Source organism: Castor canadensis, chromosome 15 (assembly GCF_047511655.1).
Source record: "Castor canadensis chromosome 15, mCasCan1.hap1v2, whole genome shotgun sequence".
Lineage (NCBI taxonomy): Eukaryota > Metazoa > Chordata > Mammalia > Rodentia > Castoridae > Castor > Castor canadensis.
In genome coordinates this window covers 99501061-99522343 of record NC_133400.1, presented here as the reverse complement: position 1 = coordinate 99522343, position 21283 = coordinate 99501061, and the positions used below count along the sequence as shown (strand labels likewise).

The 21283-nt window shown below is 49.4% G+C and overlaps 1 protein-coding gene across 2 annotated transcripts in view; it reads left to right on the top strand.

The window, feature by feature from the left end:
• Nucleotides 1–21283, top strand: part of Slc35f3 (solute carrier family 35 member F3) — a 273940-nt gene that overhangs the window by 168810 nt on the left and 83847 nt on the right. Inside the window, exon 1 of one of the 2 annotated variants that reach the window (XM_020153764.2) lies at nt 18937–19224. The exons of the other annotated variant lie outside the window; for it this stretch is intronic. Coding sequence (XP_020009353.1) covers nt 19149–19224 — 76 coding nt within the window. The 5' untranslated portion in view covers nt 18937–19148. Of the gene's footprint in view, nt 1–18936; nt 19225–21283 lie in introns of those variants that run through there. 2 annotated transcript variants of the gene reach the window in all.

The window sequence follows — 21283 nt, the reverse complement described above, 5'->3', positions numbered from 1 at the left end:
CTTTGCTATGACATTACCATCTGTGATGGATCGTTTCCTGTTGGCATTGTTGAATTGCTGTTTTCTCTGCTTTCCGTGGGAAAAGGGGACTATTCAGTCAAGTAGCCCAATACTATATTCCCTGTATACCGATATTTTAAGTATTCAAACTATTTTGTGTGGTTTGTGAAGTCCACACAACACCGAGACTTCTGAAATATAGTGTATTCTGAGCATGCATGACTCCAAGTTGTAGCACCAATGCAGAAAACAGAAAAACGGTTCTTTCATGGGCAGGAATTTTTTAGTCTTTCAAATCTGTAAGGCCCACCATTTGCCTTTTTCACTGGCACCTCACACGGTGCAAACAGTTTTGCACACAGAGGAAATGCATTCCTGCTACCAGCAGGCTGGTGCAGCTGGCATCTGAGCACCTGGAGCCGTCCTGGCCCTGAGGATGACCAGATGCTGGTACACCACTTCCAGGACCTGTAGGAATTTGTCCCTCACTGGGGATTGAGGAGACAGCTCCAAAGATCACTGAGGAGGAAAGGCATGACAGCATGTGATGGATAGCCATTAATGGAAAGTCTGTTGCAGTCAGGCCCAGGCCTTAAATGTACAATCCCTTGATACCAGAAGCATGGTCCTTGACATTGCCCGAGAACTTGCTAGAGGTGTAGTGTCAGGCCTGCACAGACAGAGAGAATTTGAATCTGCATTTTAACCAGAGCCTGGCATTTATGTCACACACTGAGTCTGAGAAGTAGTCAACAGAGGAGAGCGAGGAGGCCCCATGCTGACTAGCCCCAGACACTCAAAGAAGTAGCCCTGGGCCAGGAGGCCAACTGCAGGGTCACAGAGCTGAACGGCAGTGGGAGGATAGGAGGAGGATGCCAAGGGAGGAAGACAGAGGTATCCAGAGGGGTTCTGCTGGTTCTAGAAAGTCAGGTAAAGTCTGATCTGACCTGAGGGACTGGGCATTTTAGGGGGTGAGAAGAGCGGCCCTGGATGTGTCCTGTGCTCCTGAATTTACCAAACATAGTCAAAGGGCAAAGTGTTCCCAAGTGCTTTACTGGCTCCTCACTTTGGAGGTGAAATCCCTGGCCCTGCAGAACAATGAGTGTTTGGAGACTGACAAATAATCCCATCCCCTAACTTTAATTTTGACCGTTCCGGGGTCTGTATATGGTGCAGTCAATCAGTAGCTTTTGGTGTACCTGAAGCATCTGTGCTTCTCCTGAGGTGGGCCCTGCCCTATCTTGGCACTGCAATAGCTTCTGTCCTCAGCCTGAACATGTCCCCCTTGGACTCTAAAGAGCACTCTTGTTTTGCAGAGTGCCCAGGGGTTATGGCAGGGGCCTGGAAGAGATCTTTAGGAATCCTTAAAAGTGTACCTGAGTTGTTGATTGGTACCGTGCAGAACCCCAGCTCTGAACTGACTGGCTTCGCAATTCGTTCATTCCATCACCACTGTTGTAAAGACAGGTGGCTGCCTTTTAACTCCAGCACTGATTCTCTTGGCTCTCTCTGGCTTTCAAGAAACTCTCAGAGTCCTACTGGTTTAATGTCCACTGTCTGGGGAAAGAGGACATTGAACAAAGCCTCCTGTATTGCAAATGTGCCAGGAGCGGCTAGGTGCTGTGTGGACGACTGGTCTGAGAGCAGCATTTCACAAGAGGTTCACCAGAGCCACAGTCATGGAGGGCAGTCAGTGCCACTGGCCACTGCTCTCAGAGGTGTGGTGTGTGACTCACCCAGCAGGGACACAGTGTTGAAGCAGTCACTTTGCATTAATGTCCCTGAATTGCTCTAGAGTGCTGTTCAGACATGCTTCGGGGTTCCCCTCTGCTGAGTCACCCTTTGACAGTGTTGACTGTGTGCTCCAGGGTTTGCCTGTCAGGACTAAGTGAACTTTGAGAACTGACCAGTTTTGTTTTTTAAGCCATGGTTGGCAAACAGAGACTCCAGGGCAGGAGGACTGACACCAAGCCTCAGAGGATACTTAGCAAGCCCCAGGTACACGCTGGCTTGGCTCCTGCTCTGAGACAAGTGGGGCCTGTCTAAGCCCTGCTGTCTCCATCTCCTCCCAATGCTGTCATCTCTCCCTGCTCCAGCCTGGCACCTGTGTGAGTGAGACACACGCCCCGAGACTTGGAGGTGTCAAGTGGCAGGCGCAGAGGGTAGGTGTGCCATCAGGATCCCAAATACTCCATCTTCTTGACACAAGTGGATCTGGTCATGAGCTGGCATTGCAGACATTATTACCGTTCGGTGCTGGGGATGAGCCCAGGGCCTCTTGCCTGCTAGGCAAGCGTCTACGGCAGAGCTAAACCCCCAGCCCTGCATCAGTTATTTTAAATAACGGTGGTGGTAGTAGGGCCACATTCAAAGTGCTGGAATCTACCCTATGTATTCATGTAAACCCCACAACACCTTGCAAAATAGTTGTCACTGTCACCTGATGTGACACCATGGCTCACCATTGGGACTTGAGAGATGCTCTGGGATCTGCAGACACTTCCCATTCCCTCAGCTCTGCTGTGCCTCCCCCTTGCCTTACTAGTCAAGCTCTGGATCCCTTTTTCTCTCGTTCCTCCCCCCAGGTCACAGGCACTCTAGCTTTGCCTCCTTTCCTCATGTGGCCAGATCTGCTGGCTCCAAGGTTCCAAGGGAATTCGTTTGAGTAGTCTAGCAAATTCCCATCAGGAAGGGAAAATTGAAGGTGGACTCTTGCCATTATTGTCACCTTCCATCAGCACTGCTGTGTAGGCCCCAACTGTTGCCTGCCAAACCCAGGCCATGTGAGAGGAACAGGGAGCCAGCCACCACATCCTGGTGTGCACCCCAAGCTCCAGCCTCCTAGGCAAAGGGGAGCCCAGTCAAGGTCACTATCAAGAAGTGACTTGACAGGGAAAGAAGAGAGGGTCCTGGTCACAGGAGCAGCTGCTGGACACACAGAGAGGCAGTGGACTCAGGGAAGATGGGGGCATCCTCAAAACCTCCGCGTGATAGAAGGCAGTGACTTGCCAATTGCCTTTAGCATAACCTGGTTTCAGAATGTTAAAGTGACTTGCAGCCCATTTTCCCATGCTCTGTGGTATTAGCCCACACCATCCCTCATTCTGCTGAAGTATCTGAGTATTTGGAAGGTGCACACATGGCAAAAGCCACTCAAGGCCCTCAGGCTTTCCTCACCTCCTTGCTGGCCTCTCTACAGTTACCACAGACTTGGCGATGGCTCACCAACCTGCCTCCACACACCTGCTCAGAGAGGAGAAAGGGCGCCCACCGAAGGTACCTGCAAACAGGGCCTGCACTGCCTCCTTCGTCCTGCCCACTGTTCTGCAGGTCAGGTCTCCCCAGAGCAGGGGCCAAGATGGTCACTGTCAATGTCAACAACCATCCTGACCTCCCTCTGAGCCAGAGGAACAATTGTGAGCACCGCACCACCTTTTTCTCCTGCCCCATTCCCGTCTAATGTCCCCAGTACAATTTCTCCACTCAAACTTGACTTTATTCTGCCTTAATTTCTGCCCCTCTGGATTCCAAGCATGACGTTGGCAAATGGCAGAAGGAAATAAAGAACACTATTTTTATTTTATTTATTTATTTTAATTTTTATTTTTTTATTATTCATATGTGCATACAAGGCTTGGGTCATTTCTCCCCCCTGCGCCCACCCCCTCCCTTACCACCCACTCCGCCCCCTCTCTCTCCCCCACACCCCCTCAATACCCAGCAGAAACTATTTTGCCCTTATTTCTAATTTTGTTGAAGAGAGAGTATAAGCAATAATAGGAAGGAACAAGGGTTTTTGCTGGTTGAGATAAGGATAGCTATACAGGGCGTTGACTCACATTGATTTCCTGTGTGTGGGTGTTACCTTCTAGGTTAATTCTTTTTGATCTAACCTTTTCTCTAGTACCTGTTCCCCTTTTCCTATTGGCCTCAGTTGCTTTAAGGTATCTGCTTTAGTTTCTCTGTGTTAAGGGCAACAAATGCTAGCTAATTTTTTAGGTGTCTTACCTATCCTCACCCCTCCCTTGTGTGCTCTCGCTTTTATCATGTGCTCAAAGTCCAATCCCATTGTTGTGCTTGCCCTTGATCTCATGTCCACATATGAGGGAGAACATACGATTTTTGGTCTTTTGGGCCAGGCTAACCTCACTCAGAATGATGAAGAACACCATTTTTAAAAAGTCTGGATTTCTCAAGGCTACACAGGGTGGGTTCCTGCCTGCTGTGGGAAAAGGAGTTTTTGCACGATATATACGCTTCAAAGATTCACAGTATATACCGGTTATTAGAGACTGAGAAAAACGACTCAACTGTTGTTTCTAGCACTAAAGTTGCCCACAAAGCTATTTTCTAACTAGACATTTATGAATCCCCTCCCCACACCTCCCAAGGAGTTGCCATGATAATACCTCAAATCTCTCTCTCTCTCTCTCTCTCTCTCTCTCCCTCTCTCTCTCTCTCTCTCCTTATGTCTGTCTCTCTTTCCTGGTTTGACCTATGAGCTCACAGAGGCCAGGGTTCAGTCCTGTTTAGCTTTCGGGCTTTGTCACTTGCAAAAAACTGAAGTCAGTGTTTGCCACTTCTCCATCAGCGTTTGTATGCCTTGTTGAACAAATTGATGAAGGTTTACTTTGTCCTTGTTCCGTTTTTTCTTTAAAAAGCTCGACTATTGGGGCTGGGGACGAGGCTCGGTGATAGGTACTGGCCTACCCTGTGCGAGGCCGTGAGTTCTATCCCAGGCACCACAAAACAAACAACAGCTTTTTCAGAAAGGGGAGCTGAGTGTGGGCTCCATCTAAATTCCCAGTAGACTCAGGGACAGAAGTTGTTCACATGTCCATCTTCCACCCCTCAGTTTCCTGGGAACAGTTTCATTGTTTGCAGAATTACACTAGCCATGTGACCCACATGAAAATGACCCAGAGGCTTCCCAGGAACTCATTTCTCACTTGCACAAGGTGCTCCTCCGGGTATCAGGACAGTGTTGACAGGCTATTCTAAGACGTTTTCTTTCTCTTCCCTCTGAAATTGCTCTGCTGCCAGGGTTGGGATTCAAGGGTCAAGTGTCTCTCAGATACCACACACCTTTCTGTGTCTAGATTCACAGCACGTCCCAGGTGGGGAGACCGGGCGTGGTGCTCCCAGCTAAGGGTTCTTTACGGCCACAGTGTCTGTAGCTATCGGAGGAGAAAAGCCATCTGATCTCATTAAGAATAAAAAGTGTGGGCGTCTTCAGCTGCTTCTGTTTTTCTGGTGGGGCTTTCAATACCACAGATGTGAAATTTCTGTTCCTTTCGGTCAACGATACCAAGGTCAGCAAAGGCCCTGCAGCAGCAAGGCTGGGATTCAACATCAGTCTTTGCCACCCAGGGTAAGGTCTCTGCCACCGTCATCTGTGGCATCTTGTGGCTGTGAGATCCCTCCACCCCCGCCAGCACCCTGTCCTCCCACAGCAGCAGGCTCCACTCTCCTCTTATCCCTCCTTTGTTCACTGACTCAGTGGAGGCGTAGTGAGCAATGAGCCAGGCTGCAGACTAACCAAGACTCCTTCCTTGACCCAACCCCAGTGGGCTCCTTGTCTCCACTGAGCCTTGTGTTGGCCTACAAAGACGTGAACAAACACCAGCTTTGTTTCTAAGAGCTCAGGGTTGACCCTGTCCCCTCAACAAAATCCAAGGCTGCCCAAAGAAGCTGCGGCTTGTCCCAGCAATACTGAAGCCAGCCGGCCCCTGTCCCCCAGCCTCTGTGTGCCTGTGGGGGGAGGGGAAGGGGTGGCAGGGACCTGACTTTGGCATGCACCCAGTAGCAAAGCTGAATGATTTCACATGGACCAACCTCATTTCCATTTCTTTTGTAATCGTTCATCTCCCTGACTTTGACTGACGCTCCCCACCCCATGACAATTTGTCCCTTCAAAACACCCATTGTCGTCTCTGCACAGGCGGATGGAGGCTCAGCTCATCCCCTCTGGTCAGCAGGTCCTCCACAGAGCCTTCCTTAGTCTTCACTCAGTCCTGCTGCTCATGTTTGATGGGACTGAGCAATAAAGACTCACCTCCACACCTGCCCTGGAGGAGTTACATTTTAGGAGGGAGGCAGGGAAGGAAGCGAGTGACATGTCATTATTATGTTATAATAATTGATAGCAGTATTATAAAATAATATTATAACTTTTATAACTTTGTATTCACGAAGTTATAAAACCATCACTATTTTTTAAACAGTTTGTTACTCAGAAAGAAATCTCATACCCATTGGCAAGGCAGTCACTCCCCTGTTCTCCCTTCCTCTCATTTCCTGGCCATCATTCATCCACTTTCTGTCTTCTTTCCCTAGTTCTGGACATTGTGTGTAAGTGGGATAGTGAAGCTGCATTTTTCCTGGCAGCATAGTAGTGTGTGCTAGGGACGGCCATTTTTTATGTGCCTGTTCACCAGCTGATGGATATTTGGGATGTTTCTACTTTGGTTTGTTTTGAACAATGCTGTGTGAACATTCATCTAAAAGTTTTTGTGTGGCCATTTGTTTTCCATTCTCTGGGGCTGATTGCCAGGAGAACATTGCTGAGTGTATAGTGACTCTGGATCATCTTTTGAGGAGCTACTGATGGTTTTGCAAAGTCGCGGGACCACCCCACATTTCCTCCAACAGTGGAGAAGAGTCCTGTTTCTCTCTATGCTTGCCAACGCTTGTGTTTATCTGCCTTTCGGATCCCAGCCATCCTCATAGATAGGAAGTAATATCTCTTTGTGTTTTTAGATTTTATTTTTCCTGCAATTGACAAATAATAAGTACGTAGATTTATAGGGTGCAATGTGATATTTTGATCCATGTATACACTGTAGAAAGATTAAATCAAACTAGTTAACATAATTATCATTTTACTAACTTGTCCACTTTGTGGTAAGAAAGTGAAAATCTATTCATTTAGCAGTTTTTAAATATATGATGTGTTGTTATTAACTTTTGACACCATGTCCCAAATAGCTGATCATCTTGAGCAAAAAGAATAATGCTAAAAGTATCACACTACTTGATTTTGAAATAGATTATAAAGCTGATGTGATCAAAACAAGATGGCCCTGGCACAAAGTCGGACACATTGTCCAGCAGAACAGGACAGAAAACCCAGGAATAAACCCAAGCATTTCCATCAGTTGATTTTCAACAACGACACCAAGAATACACAAGGGGAAAAGGATGTTTTCGTTGATTTGTGGTATTGGGAAACCTGGATGTCCACATGCTGGAGAATGGAAGTGGATTCTTTTCTCACACCATATACAAAATAACTCCAAATGGATTAGAGACATAAAATCTGTAAGGCCACAAGAGTAATGCCCTCTTGTACAGAACTCCAAAAGCACAGGGAAAAATGACAAATGGGACTGTATCACACTAAAAACCCTCTGCCCATCAAAGCAAACAGTCACCATGGCGAGGTGACAGCCTTTGGGATAGGGGAAACATTTGCAAACTGTACATCTGATAAGAAGCTAAAATCCAAGTTATAGAAGGAACTCAATTCAATAGGGAAATAAATGAATCACCCTCTTAAAAAATGAGCAAAGACTTGAAGAAACATTTTTCAAAAAATCACGCAAATAACCAACAGGTGTATGAAATCTGTTCATCGCCTCTGATCAGAGAAATCCAATTTAAAACCACAAGGAGGTAGTAATTCAGGGCTAGAATGGCTGTCATCTCAAAGGGGTTTTACTGTGTTGTTCGAATTAGCGTACATTATTGATGCTGGGGGATTTATTTGTGACACTTCCGCACATCGGTGGGGTGTACCTTAAACACGTCCACCCCTGCCTGATATTCCCGCTCCTCCCGCAGTGTCTGGTGGGTTTCATTGCGCTGCCTTTCTGTGTATGCTCAGAGCGTGCTTCCACCCCACTCACCCCTCGACATCCTTTCCTTTCTCCTCTTGATCCCCCAGACACTCATGTCCCCCATATACATTCATGTCCCACTGCCATCACCATCATCGCCATTTGGGGTCTAACCACAAAGACAACTGATAACCAGTGTTGGTGAGGAGGTTGAGCAGAGGGACCCTTGTACACTGCTGAGGAAATGCAAGTTAGCACAGCCACTTCAGAAAATGCACAGCTTCCTCAAAAACCCGCAGGCACCAGGGCCACCCGTGGGTAGATCTGGGCGGCAGCGGGAGTCAGTGATCTGAGGTGATAGTGAACTTGTGCAGCTCTCCGTGTACTTGTTGGTCGTTGGTAAGCCTCCTTTGAAAAACTACCGTTTCACATTCTTTGCCATTTTTAATTGGCTCATTATCTTTTTATTGTTGAGTCCTAAGAGCTTTTTACATATTCTAGATACAAATTCCTTAACAGATACTGACTTCCTCCCAATCCTGGGTTGCTTTTCTCTTCACTGGTGAGAAGCCTGAGCTTGCTTTGTGCCATCTGCCTTCCTGGCTGACAAACCACTCATAACCCTGGCAGTGCCCTCATTCACCACCCTCAGGAGTCCTGCGTCCCCGAAAACTCCCCCTCGCCACCGGGAAGTGCTCACACTGCCTGCCTTCCTTAAGAACCACTGTTTTTTCCTGGAGACACCATTTCCTCTCCTGAAGACACAGTCACTTTAAAGGCACTCTGAGTCTTGTCCATGTTCGAAACTGAAAGCCAGGGGGTGGAGGTGTGACTAAAGTCGTAGAGCACATACCTAGCAAGTGTGCGTGAGGCCCTGAGTTCAAACCCCTGTACCACAAAAAAAAACAAACTTGAAGTCCAAGAAGCAGTGACCTCCTTCTTTCACCCCGGGGAGAGTGTGAGAGGCAATGGGTCCCATCCATCTGAACCTGAGCGTCATGGCTGCAGCTGCAAGGCCAGCCCGTCCTCTTGGCTGGCTGAGCTCTTCTGGAGGTATATTTAGGCTGCTCCTATTTAGCTCTGCTCCCAGAATAGCCATCATTTTTTGTTTCTCAATCGTCCTCTTAGTTTTGCTCCTTCCTGCCCCAATTTGATGATTTCCAAACCCTTTCCACCTCCAAGAGTCTGTGCTCTTGCCGATACCCAGGTTTCCTGGGCACAATCACAGCGCACTCTGCAGCTGTGCCCAAAACTGACCAGGGGCTGTTCCTAAAAGGCAGAAGAGCCACAGCGGTGGGCCACGCAGGGCTCCTGTACTTACTCCAGATCCCACCGCAATTCCATCACCACTGTTTAGGTTCACGCAGAAGATTCCTGTGAAGTCACGCATGTTGGGATGCAGACAGACTTGTTACCTGTATCTGCACATCTGTATGCAAGGTTGTACATGAATTCTTGCAATGTGAGTAATTCCTGATTCTAGCAACACTAACCACTTAACTTTCTATACATCATAGCATCAACCAGCCCCAGGGATGGTTGAGTTGAATTCCTTGTGGCCCGTTTTGCCCAGGCCATAAATGAAGTCCATAATACTTCTGATCCTGGGTGACATAGGCCTTAAATTCTGAGGACACACTGCTGGATGTGGGTGTTCAAGTCTCAGTGGTCCTTCCTATCTTAGATGTCTTAGCGAGCTGCTAAGCCCAAAGCAGAATCCTGCTGTCAGTAGAGCACTCGATGTCTGCTTGCTCTAAATAAGTCAAGTTCAAAACAAAATTCTTCTGGCTTCTCTTGTGAGTAGAGCCCACAACTCAGCTCGGCACAGAGCTTCTGAGGTGGGCTCCCACCTCTGAATAGAGCATGAGACCTGAGTGGGTGAGTGCATGATGGTTTCCTTTCATGGTGTCTTACAAGAACTGGTGTAAGGAGAGAGCAAGCGGTGTGTGAATGAGGGATGTGTGTCAAACCCCAGTACAGACAAAAAAAAGAAACAAACAAACCTGTACCTACACTTTCCAGTCTGCATCCTGAGGCTGAGGCCTGTGCCTGGCATGCTGACAGGGTGCATAGGTCTTTCTGCTGTCTTTCCCACTTCGGTACAGGGTGCAGGCTCCTCACTGTGGATGTCAAGTTCCCTGCAGTTCCAGGGGCCCAGGGCACCTGAGCTGGGCCAGGACAAAAGATGATGTCCGTGCTCCTGTCTAAAGCACAGTAGCCTTTCCACTCTTATGAACTCAAAGACAAATCCCAAATGTCTCAGCGGAGTGAGACGATGGGAGAGGCCAGGAAAGGCTGCAGAGGTTAGCAGTGACAGACAAGCCCTGGAGAAGCAGCTGGAAGGCAGGGCCACTGCTCCTTGCTGATCCCGAATGGAGAGCTGCATCCCGCAGGAGAACAGTCCACTGGAGGGCTGTGCCCCACTCAGAACTCTGGGGGCATCCCCTTCTTCCCACAGGGAGCAATGCACAGTGTCTAAACATCACTTTTCCTGTCCTCCTCATTGCTTCACTTCTGAAAATGTCTGCAGCCAGAGATCTCAAAAGTGTGAGACAACGAAAGATTGCAAACATGGAAAACAAGAACTCACACTGACCGTTGATGTTACAATAAGTGCAATGCGAAAAAGATGGGCAGTGACTTTAAAAGCCTGCTTCCAAAGGAGTTTTACATAAAAACTACAGAAATTGTCCAATTTTAAAAGAAAAAGCAGTCTCAGTGTCACTCCATACCTCCTGTGCATGAAGACGTTGCAGCTTTCATGAGCCTTAGTATCTGCATACAAGAGGCAGTTTTCAGACTCTTGAAATACCCATGTTGGCCTCCACCCATCCTCCAGAGCAGAATTCTGAAAGGAGGCAACCTCTCCTTCAGCACACTCTCAAGGACAAAGTGCGTGAGTCACCACTTTTACTTGGGGTGGTCAGGAGGTGAGAAAATTAAAAAGGCCAAAGAAGCAGCCACTCGGTGTTCTCTGGATGTGGAAGATAGATACAGACAATATGCATGCGCTCATATTGAACAGAGTGGTGAGATCTACATATGGAGGAATCAGTGATAATACAGACCATGGTGGACAGAGAACTCGTGCCTTGGTAGCCCCCCTGAGCGGTTTCTCTGTGCTCCTGGGTAATCTCCTCTACCAGCCATACTGTGTTCCATTCTCGTTCCCGTCAGTGAATTGTGGTCATTTTCAACTTGTTACTAGGAACAAGGTTTGAATGAACAGCTATGTAATCTGTCTCTGTCTACATCTGGTTATTTCTTGGGGATAAAGTCCTTAAAATGGATATAGGGGATAAGAGGCCCCAAATTCTTAATTTGTAAGAATTTTGGTCTATATGGCCACCTTTCAGAAAGGGTGAATCTGTCCTTATTCTCAACAGCAGTATAGGAATTTTCCATGGATGATTGACAAGAACCTCTCTCTCTCTCTCTCTCTCTCTCTCTGTCTCTCTCTCTCTCTCCCCTCTCTCTCTGACAGGGTCTTACTATATAGATCAAGCTGGCCTCAAACTTCTCCTCCTACTTACCTCCTGAGAGCTAGGATTATGGCATGAACCACAATGCCCAGCTTGCACTATGTAATTTCTAAAGGTTCCCCCAGTGCAGCACGTTCTTATTGTGTTGACATGCTGTGACCAACACACAGCCACCAGCTTCTCTTGCTGGGCACTCTGGATGGTCACCGACCCAATGCATGACCCTGATGTGCTGACAAGCCTGCCTTTGTCAAAGGGCTAAAGGAGTTATTTGTTAGATGGCGGTTTAAGAATCACAAGCCAGAAATACCCTGACATCAGTAGGAACTTTTAGGAACAGAACACAGGTACATTTAGTCCTCCCTCCCTGCCAAGTGCTCCAGGAAATTCTTAGGGATCAATTGACCTCTGCCCTCCACAGGCAAGTCCACCTCTTAGTCAGCGGGGACCAGGACGTACCTCCAGATCTCTGTCCTCACTTGGCTTTTTTCCAGCATTCCAGGACCTTCTCCTTCACCCCCACGGTGAAGGATAGCCCTGCCCTTGAGCAGGATTTTGACTGGGGTTGTTTTTGCAAAAAGCCAGATGTTTTGCTGAAACCCATTAAACTGAGGCCCGTTCTCTCCCTCTCTCTCTCACCCACTCTAGTAACTACTGCAACTTGTCACCCACAAATGAGGCTTCCAGTACCCAGCAGAAGTCAAGTCCTCAACATGGAAGAAATACAGCTCTCCTCAGTGGTTCCAGCTGAGGAGACCCAACTGTTTCTTTGAGAATTTATAATTTTTGGCCAATAGGATCATAGGCAATCTGCGACATGCAAAGTTTTCACTGTCACCCAGTGAATCTCCAGGGTCTCAGTGGCCTTAGACCAGCTAAGCTCTGAGGTAAGGGCTTCAGTAGGCCATGCCTTTTGGGACTGCCACTGGTCAGAACTCACCTTCATTGGCCTTAACCAGAAACACCACTCCAGGGACAAATAAGCACTTAATCAGAGTCTTCAAAATAAGGTGATGGCCCACTAAAGAACACTGGAGGTCCCCTAGCGCCAGGACCACTGGATCCTGCTCAGACTCACTCCTACCTCAAGGTTCTGGACTTACTGGTCACTCCTGGGTTCTGGCCCTTCTCCAAAGCCAGCCTGATTGATGGTCAGAAAACAGCTACTAGCCTGGGCCAAGGGCTTCCAAGGAGAAAAACTTAGTCAAGGTCAAGCCCACAACAGTAAGCCTAAGTTTATTGGGACAGGAGAAGAGTATGCCAACCTGCAGGAGAGGTTCCCAACAGGAAAAACTGCCAGGAGGAGGAAGCCCAGAAAGAAGAAAGTTTTAGCCTCCAGAATCACAGGGGACCCCTTCTCTGGGAAGATAGCAAAGAGGTTCTCCTGGGTCACAATCATTGTAGTCCAAGAGATGAGAGAATAAGAAGTGCTTAGTACAGGACAGAGAAAAACCAGGAGGAAATGGAGAGGAGTCTGTGAGGAGGAACAGGTGAGGACTGCTCGGGTGAGGCAGAGGGGTGGGGAGGAGGCCCTCAGACCGCTCTGGGATGTGAGGAGAATGTCTGATGGCGGATGTGCCTGGAATTGAATGTGGATGTGTTTGGACTACTTCTCTGGGATTGCACTGGAGAATAAGTAAGAGGTAGGACAACAGTCATGTCCTTTCCTGACGCAGACATCTCTCTTCTGCTGAAACAGGGCTGGCTCTAGTTGAATCCCCTTGGTTTACCCTTGGAAACCAATACCAGCCTTAGAGTAGGCTTTGCAGTTGATAGGGATCCGATTTAGGTCAGTATTCTAGTTCCCCGCACTGAGGAGGCAGGGCTAAGGAATCAGAGTGGAGGCCAGCTGTGGTCGATGAGTCACCAGGACACAAGTGGCAGCTATTTCTGAACTCAGTAGCATTGGATTTCTTTCCTCACCTTGAGTCCAATTCCTTGGTATGGCCAAAGACACTTCCTCTGAGATCAAGGCAGCGAGAGGCTGAGAGTTTAAAGCAGAAGAGAGTTTGACAACATAGTTTTCCCACTTCTGTCGTGCAGGCAGGACAGACAGCCTGAGAGGAGAGGAGACAGGCAACTCCTGGCTTGAGAATTCTGGGTCCTGTGAAAACACCCTCCCTCCCTCTCTCCTTCTCTTCCTTCCTCCCTCCCTCTTGACCTTCTTTCCGTCCTTCCTTTTGTCTTTCTTTGAGCACCTGCTACAAAACCCATGTACTGTGTTACACACAAAGGAATGAAAAATCAGAGATGGCTGTCCTCGTGATTGAACCCAGTGGAAGAGAATGAAATAATGGCCTGCGTATTGGGTCTTACTATTTGCCTGGCACTGTTTTAAGCACTTTACAGCTGTTAACACTGTCGGCCTTCACAAGAGCACCATAAGATAAGCATTGCTATCTCCGCTTTTAAGAAGAGGGGACTGAACATGGAGAGTGGAACCACTTGCCCCCGTGATATGGTTTGGAGGCAGTGCCCCTTTTCCGTCCTGATGTGCACTGGTGGAAGGAGTTTGTGGAAGCCAGCAAGTCCCTTTCCCCAGGTGGAAGAGGATATCATTTCTCAAGTACCTGTTGTGTACAAGACACTGTTAGCTCCTCCACCCGTTCTCTGTGCTAGCCACCAGCTAGGTCTGTCGCGGGTCACAGTAAAGGGAGCCCCAGCCTCTCCAGGTGCTCATCCCAGGAACCCCCTCTCAACTATGCTGAGCCTCCCAGGCAGCTGCTCCTCCACAGCTCCCACATGCCTGGCTTGGTCCTCTAGAAGACCACCACCTGGCATCAGCTTCTGAGCACAGGATGGGTCCTGACTGGGATTTGCAAAGGAAGAAAGCAGACACCCTGCTCCCATCTCTTTGCCTCGCTTTGGTCCATCATGACTCCGGCTCTGAGCTCCACTGTGACCACAGGGCCAGGTGTTATCACCTCACTCTGGGGCAGCTTTGGGGTATCTGGAGAATGTACTTGGAAACCACTGGAAACCCAATGGTTCCTAACAATCCCACCTCTCCATGTCCAGTTCCCTAGTCAGAGTTCTTCAACTTTGATGCTTCTCCCTAGAGAAAGAGGAGAGGCCCAGTGAGGAGTCTGGTCACTTCATGAGGCATGTCACTGCCTGAGGAAGAAGAGAGGGGCATTTGACAGTCACCAGTCACTCACTCTGGTGGTTCTTCTTTCCTTGTTCTTGCACCTGGGATTCTTGAAAAGGGTACCCGTTGTCCCTGCCCTGCCATCCTTGGGCCCTCTCTCCTGCTGGGAAGACCAGCTCTGGCTCTGCAGAAGCCTCTGAAAGCTGCATACTGGGTTATGTGGTTCCTGGAAACCCTTGAAGTGCAACAAAAACAATGTGCTGTTCTTACTGTGAAGGATCATGAAGCAGTGCTGATGTGTCACAGTGAATTCATTGAAATGACCTGCTATCTGACTCTTGAAAACAGTCCTGAATTTTTAATTTTTCATCACTTATTTTTAACATATTGAGTAAGTCTTTGCACACCTAACCACATAATTTATAAGAGTATTTTTCAAACCACATGGGTTATGACCCATAAGTGGACCATAATAAAAATAAGTTCATCAGTCACTCTCAGCATTATTTTTTGACAATTGACAAAAAAGAACAGAACAGAATGAATAGAATAGAATAGATAGTTAACTAGTTTACCTAGTTATATATGTGTTTGTGCGTGTATACCTGTGTTGTTACGTGTACACCTGCACACCCGCGTGCATCTTTATGTACACGTAAAGGACTGGGAGTCAGATGTGTTTTTTCTCAAATTTAAAAAATGACATCATTTACATATGGTAAGATGCATGCTTTTAGTCTACAATTTTTGATCATTGTAAAATACATTTCTGCCAGTGTCAAAAACTGGGACAACTAGTTAAAGCAAGAGTCTAGCTAGACATATTCCCAAAGGAGAGATTGTTCGAAGATCTTTGGAGGGTGAGACGATTGTCTTATCTCAGGAGACAATTGCTACATCCCATATTTTAAAGCCCTGCAGGACCTGAGAAATGATCTATTTGATGGTTTTCTAAACTTTCTTTTAGCTATGTCACCTTTCTATAAACCAAAGCCGGTAGAGAACCCAGCAGATAAAAGCAGGGTCACTTTGCAGAGAGAGAGACACAGCTGAACCTGCCACTGGGGTCCAAACTTCTCATGCCCAGAGTAGAACCCCCAGGCAGAGTGACTAACTGACAGGTCCAGGGTGGCCACTTCTTGTTGTCAGAGCTCAAGTTCAAACTCAAGGGTTGGCTGTTGATTACGGCTTTCCAATGCTGTGCTGATCTCAAGGGAATCGTAAGTCGCACCTCGTCCAGCAAATGAAACAGCGCCATGGGACTGCAATACTCACACTGCACTGCTCGGTCAAGAATAGACCCGTGGCCCCTGGGGACGGCAGGAGTGTGACCCAGTCCTGAAAAGGCCGGAACAGGTTATTGGGAGAACAGGGTCATGAACACAGACCCTGAGCTTGGGACCTAGTAAGAACCGTGGCTAGACACTCAGTTTATGGGTTGCCATTTGATGTAGCCCCTCGGGTGTAGGAAGGGCAGGCGATCTTGTCTCCTTTCTTTTCTGGGACTTCTTTCCCTTCCCTTCTCTGCATGCAGGCAGCGGGAGGAAACGGAGGAAAACCCAAGCTAGTGGTGTGTAACCTCTGCATCCAAGGCAGGCTGCCCTCCATACGTGCTCAGCAACCCTGTCCATATTTGAATAAGAATGTTGAGAACACAAACCCACCACTCTGCCTAAGTCTGCCATCGTGAGATATCCTGTTTACTCATCGGCCACATTGATGACAAATGAACAAATGACAGCTAAGCCAGCACTGGGCTCTGAGGAGCAAGCCATGGCATTGTACGTGATTAGGTGATCACAAGGAGCTTTGAAATGGGTATGCAAAGTCGCCCTGGTGGTTTCAGATAAATGATACTCTTCAGGTATGAGCTCCTATCAGCACCCTCCACTTAGGAGTGAGGTCAGAGGTCAAATGACCCATCCTCCAGTATGGCTGTTGTTGATGTGGGGTTGTTTCCATGGTAATTCAGGAATCTCATCTCCCTTTTCAGAATTATTAGCACCATTTTTGTCGTGTTTTTTTTTTTTCTTTTTCCATTTGCGATTTGGGTTTTTAAGTAGGGGACTTGCGCAGTTTTCTAGGCTATATGACCTAACTTGGGGATGAAGATTGAAATTACTGGAGATTTCATGCCACTTTGTGCAGTATACCACTAACCTCCCAGATAGCTTTGGAGGGGTTTTTAAATATGGATCCCCACCACATCCCACTCCCGCAAAGAAGTGTTCCCTTAAGGAAGATCTGCGCTCACATGGCCACACAGGTAGAAAACTTCTGATACAAGAGGCATGTGACAAGCTTTGTGGGCTTTTGAGGACAGGGTAGTGGGAGGGATGAGGGCTTTTGGTGAAACACCAGAAGAGCGAACACACGTGGCTGATGGAATACAGAATGTGTACGATGGAAATTGGGCTTAAGAGTAATAAGGGGAAGAGGTTGAGATGAACTGTCAGTAAGAGTGTGATGGCAGAGGTTAAGAGATGTGAGGAGGTGTGAGACCCCCAGGGTACCGAGAGCTCCTGGGATAACCTGCAGAGAAACCAAGAAAAGAGATTTAGGGAGCAACTAGTTAATGAGTGACGTTAATGATGGGATGGTTAACAATATGCAATTGGCAATTGACTTATGCAGAACACTGCAATAAACAGAAAGTTGATACATCGGAAACAAACATATTTATTGAGCGCTTTTTGTTGTGACTTGCTCAGTAGAACAAGTGTGCAGAGGCCAGTGTCACATGCCGAGGGGACCCAGACCAGGCCAGCACAAGCCCAGGTTCTCCAGGAGTATGTGGACACCAGAGCACAGTGAATGCTACCCATAACACACTCACATGCAAGGTCACGGGCTCTGGATTACCCGACGTGCATCGCGCCCGGACTTGGAACGGTTATGTGGCATTTCTGCATTTTGTATTTACAGTAGGTAAGAGTGAGTGTAAGAGCAGGATGTTGAATTTTTAAAATTAAAACCTCTGCTCTGCCAGTTACTTTACAACCGAGGACATTTTCTTTAACCTCTCTTAGTCTCAGTTTTCTGGTCGACTAAAAACAGTCACCATGACCTTACAGAGCTTTTGGAAATAGAAAATGAATGATTTATGAAATAGTACTTAACACAGTATCTAAGACAGAGCAAGCGCTCAAAAGTGGGCACCGTTACTGTGTGACATTTGTTTTCGCTGTCATGCCTATGGTAGCCATTTATTGATGGACTTTATGAAACACATAAAGGAGTTATTTTGTAATATGGCATAGGAAGTTCCAAGAAGGAAATGGCTTCCTTGCAGCATCAACCGCAGGGGTCTTGGACAAGCTCCCTAGGAGAGGCATGCAATGTGGAGGCCACCACTAGAGGGCCCTGCAGGGACCCTAGAACTTCTTGGGTGTGGAATGGAGGTGCAACCCTCAGAAGCCCTGGCCTTTTGGAAACTCCGTGGTTCTATTCATCGTGGCTGTTCAAGAAGGCAAGTAATAATCAGAGTCACTTCTAGGAGCCACTTCTGGGGGTGTGCAGGTGGCTGCCACCAGTAACAGCTGGTAGTGCCATGCTAGTGGAATCCTAGGTTAGCCTAGGGTCACTGTGGACCTGTACCGTTGCACTGAGTCACCATACTGGGGATTAGAATGAGGTGATACGGTGTAATATCAGCTTTGGGACAGGTTCAGAGCTCTGGGTAACCAACCATCACAAAACCCACCTTGACTCTGAACTGAGCCTTCAGATTCCTGTAGAGCCCAGGACCAGAACTAAGGTTTGGGCAGGAGTGAATAAGACCCCACACATGGGAGCTCTTGGAGTTCTGGGGTGGCAGGAGCCCAGTGAGCCCTGCCCGAAGGGTGGATGGCAGGACACCTTTGATGATGCACAGTCATACATTGACAGCAATAAATGGTTAACACCCTTCCCATCCCATATTCACTCAGGGATCTACCCCACTGCTTTTTAAGGCGCACCATTGATCAGGAGCCCCAAGGAAGAGTGAGAGCAGAGCGGGATGAAGCCGGTGCCGGCAGAAGGCAATGCCAGACCTGCAGCTGCAACTCCTGGGAACTCTATGGCTTCCTAGGAGTTTGCCGTCTGGGGACTGAGGGACCCAAAGCCTTTATTTTCTTGTGGCTACTTTGCTTCCGTGGACTTTACATTTTCAGCCCCAAACAGAGCTGCGCTCGGGGTTGGGAGATGGGGGCGGGGAGGGGGGGACAGACAAAATAATATGCCCCTAGCTCCAAGATGCAAATGCAAGCTGAGGAGAGCTTTGCCTTCTCCCACCGTGCCGGTGAAATGATTCCGAGCTGTGCAGAAAGGAGGGGGCTGTCGTCCCAGGTCACACACCTCATCCCCGGGGTCTCTCCCCAGTCCTCTGGTCCTATGAGAGCGCTGGCAGGGGACCGAGGCTGCAGGCAGGACCTGGCTGGGAGCAAGGGGGGACGTCCCTGGCGGGGGCGGAGCAGGTGAGCCCCGCGGGTGGGCGTGGGGAGTGCACTTGAGCGTGACGTTGGAGTTTGCAGCTCCGGGGAGCAGGAGGCTGAGCGCGCGTGTGTGGAGCGCTGCGCGGCGGGCCGGGAGGATGTGCGCGGCGGCAGCGGGGCGGCCACCGCAGTGAGCAGCGGCGACAGGAGCGGGCGACAGCCCCGGGGGACAGGGACCGAGGGGCGAGGAGGAGGCCGCGCCGCCCCGGCCGGCCCCAGGATGTAGGCGATCGGCGGCAGCGCTCCTGCAGGCGGCCGGCTCATCATGAAGAAGCATTCGGCCCGGGTGGCCCCGCTCAGCGCCTGCAACAGCCCGGTCCTGACCCTCACCAAAGTGGAAGGTAACGCGCTGGGGCGGCGGGGCCTGGCGCGGCGACTCGGAGCCCCCGCGCCCTCCGGCTGCGGGCCCGGCGGGGGCGGTCGCTCCCGGGAAGTGGTCCGCAGTGCCGCGCGCAGCCGCCTGCGGGGACCCGGTGGCTCTGCCGCCCGCAGCTCCCTCCCGGGGACGCGGGCTCGGCCTGGGCGCATGTGGCCGCACCGCAGCTCATCGCCTTCTCTGTGGGTCCCCCAGCCAGGCGCAGGGGGCCCAGACACTGACCAGCTTTTCTCAGTCTCTCTCTCTCTCTCTCTCCTCCTCCTCCTCCTCCTCTTCTCTCCCTTTCTCTCTCCCCGTCTCGTCTCCCTCTTCTCTCTCCTTTTCTCTCTTTTTTCTTCTCCTCACCTCTCTCTCCTTTTTCTTCTCTCCTCTCTCTTCTCTCTCTCTTTCTCTCTCTTTTTTCTGTCTTCCTCCTCCTCCTCCCCTTCTCCCCTTCTCTCTCTCCTTCTCCCTCCCCTTTCTCTCCTCTCTTCTCTCCCTCTCTCTTCTCTTCTCTTCTCTCCCTTTCTCTCTCCCTCTCCTCTCTTCTTTTCTCTCTCATCTCTGGGGCATTCCTCCTCACTCCACCCCAGGCACCCAGAGCTGTGGCCCAGGGCTGCTGGAAGCTGGTGGAGGCAAGGAACTTCTCCCCAGCTATGAAGCCTTCCCTTGCTGGCCCAGTGGCTCAAGTTGTAGAGCGCTTGCCTAGCAAGTGTGAGACTCTTGAGTTCAAACCCCAGTGCCACAAAACAATAAGTAAAATAAAATAAAATCAAAACATCACAGTGAAGCCTCCCCTGTCCACAGTGAAGGGACTGACTGTCCAGCTCTGTGGGGATGGGGAGGGTGGGCAGGTGACAGAAAACTGGCACCAGCCTGTAGATATATTCTGGCTCAGGCCTTGGGGGTGGGGGTTGTATGAGGCCCCCAGACTGTGTCTTCATCGTGCATGTCCCTTCAGCATGGAACCGCCCCCACTCCGGGGATGTGTGAGAGAGAGAGAGAGAAGAGGCCACGGAGGAGGGCTGTGCCTCACTCAGACACAGCTGTCACTCTGCTGGTGTGAGAAGGGACATCGCTTTCCAATAGAGAGGGACTCTCTCAGTCCCTAACTCCTCTCAGGAGCAGCTGTAGAAGGGTCAGCTCTCCCAGGAGTTGACCAAGCTGGCCAGAAGCCTGGGAGGGACCTGCCAGCAAGAGGAGGCAAGACGTTCTGCTGATCACAAGCTACCAGAGTCCTTTAGTCCAGCAGGGAGGGAGGGATGGCCATGGGTTCTGCCAGCCTCTGTGGGTTTTTGCATCCCCCACGCCCTGTGAGATGTGCTGTTGAAAGAAGTCTGAGGACCAGTGGCGACAACACAGGGGCTGGCTCCGGGATGGGTGCTCTGAGCTCTGCACCATGCTGGTACCTGCAGATGAGAACTGTGAGGCAGACTGCTCCACATGTCCTTCAGCAGATAGCTGATAAAGTCGGAAGGAGATCCTAAACTGTCCAGTCCTGGTCTCATGCTCTTTTGCAGAATGTTGCTTTGCACTGACCTGCAAGGACCTCTTTCTCGGCACTGTCTTGAGGAGGTTGACTTTTGTTTCTTCCTCTGACTGTCTCCTCTCCTGCCATCCCAGTCTCAGGAAAGACTTAGTATCAATCACCTACACCAGAAATTGGTGTATGGGCTGCCTCTGATAAGGATTGCATTTCTGAGCCTCCTCTGGAGAGACTTGGCCCACAAGCGGGGTGAGCTGAGGAGGGAAAAGGGTGGATGTTTACTTTCTCTGAGGAAGTTGCTAGTTTCACTCACTCCTGGGGTCTTCATGGGAAGTCACCTGCCTCTACCTGTCAGTAAGGCAGGCTGGTTCTGTGCTGCAGCAGCAGGGTGTCTCCTGAAGTGCCCCAGTCCACTGTGGGCAGGACAAGACTGAGCTCCCTGGGAGAGGTGCTAGACGCACATGGTGAGGCTGCCTGCGCTGAGTACTGTGGCTTCAGAGGAGCTGCAGAGCAGCAAGTGACAAGTCAGGCACAGGTAATCCCCAGACCTAAGCCTGGA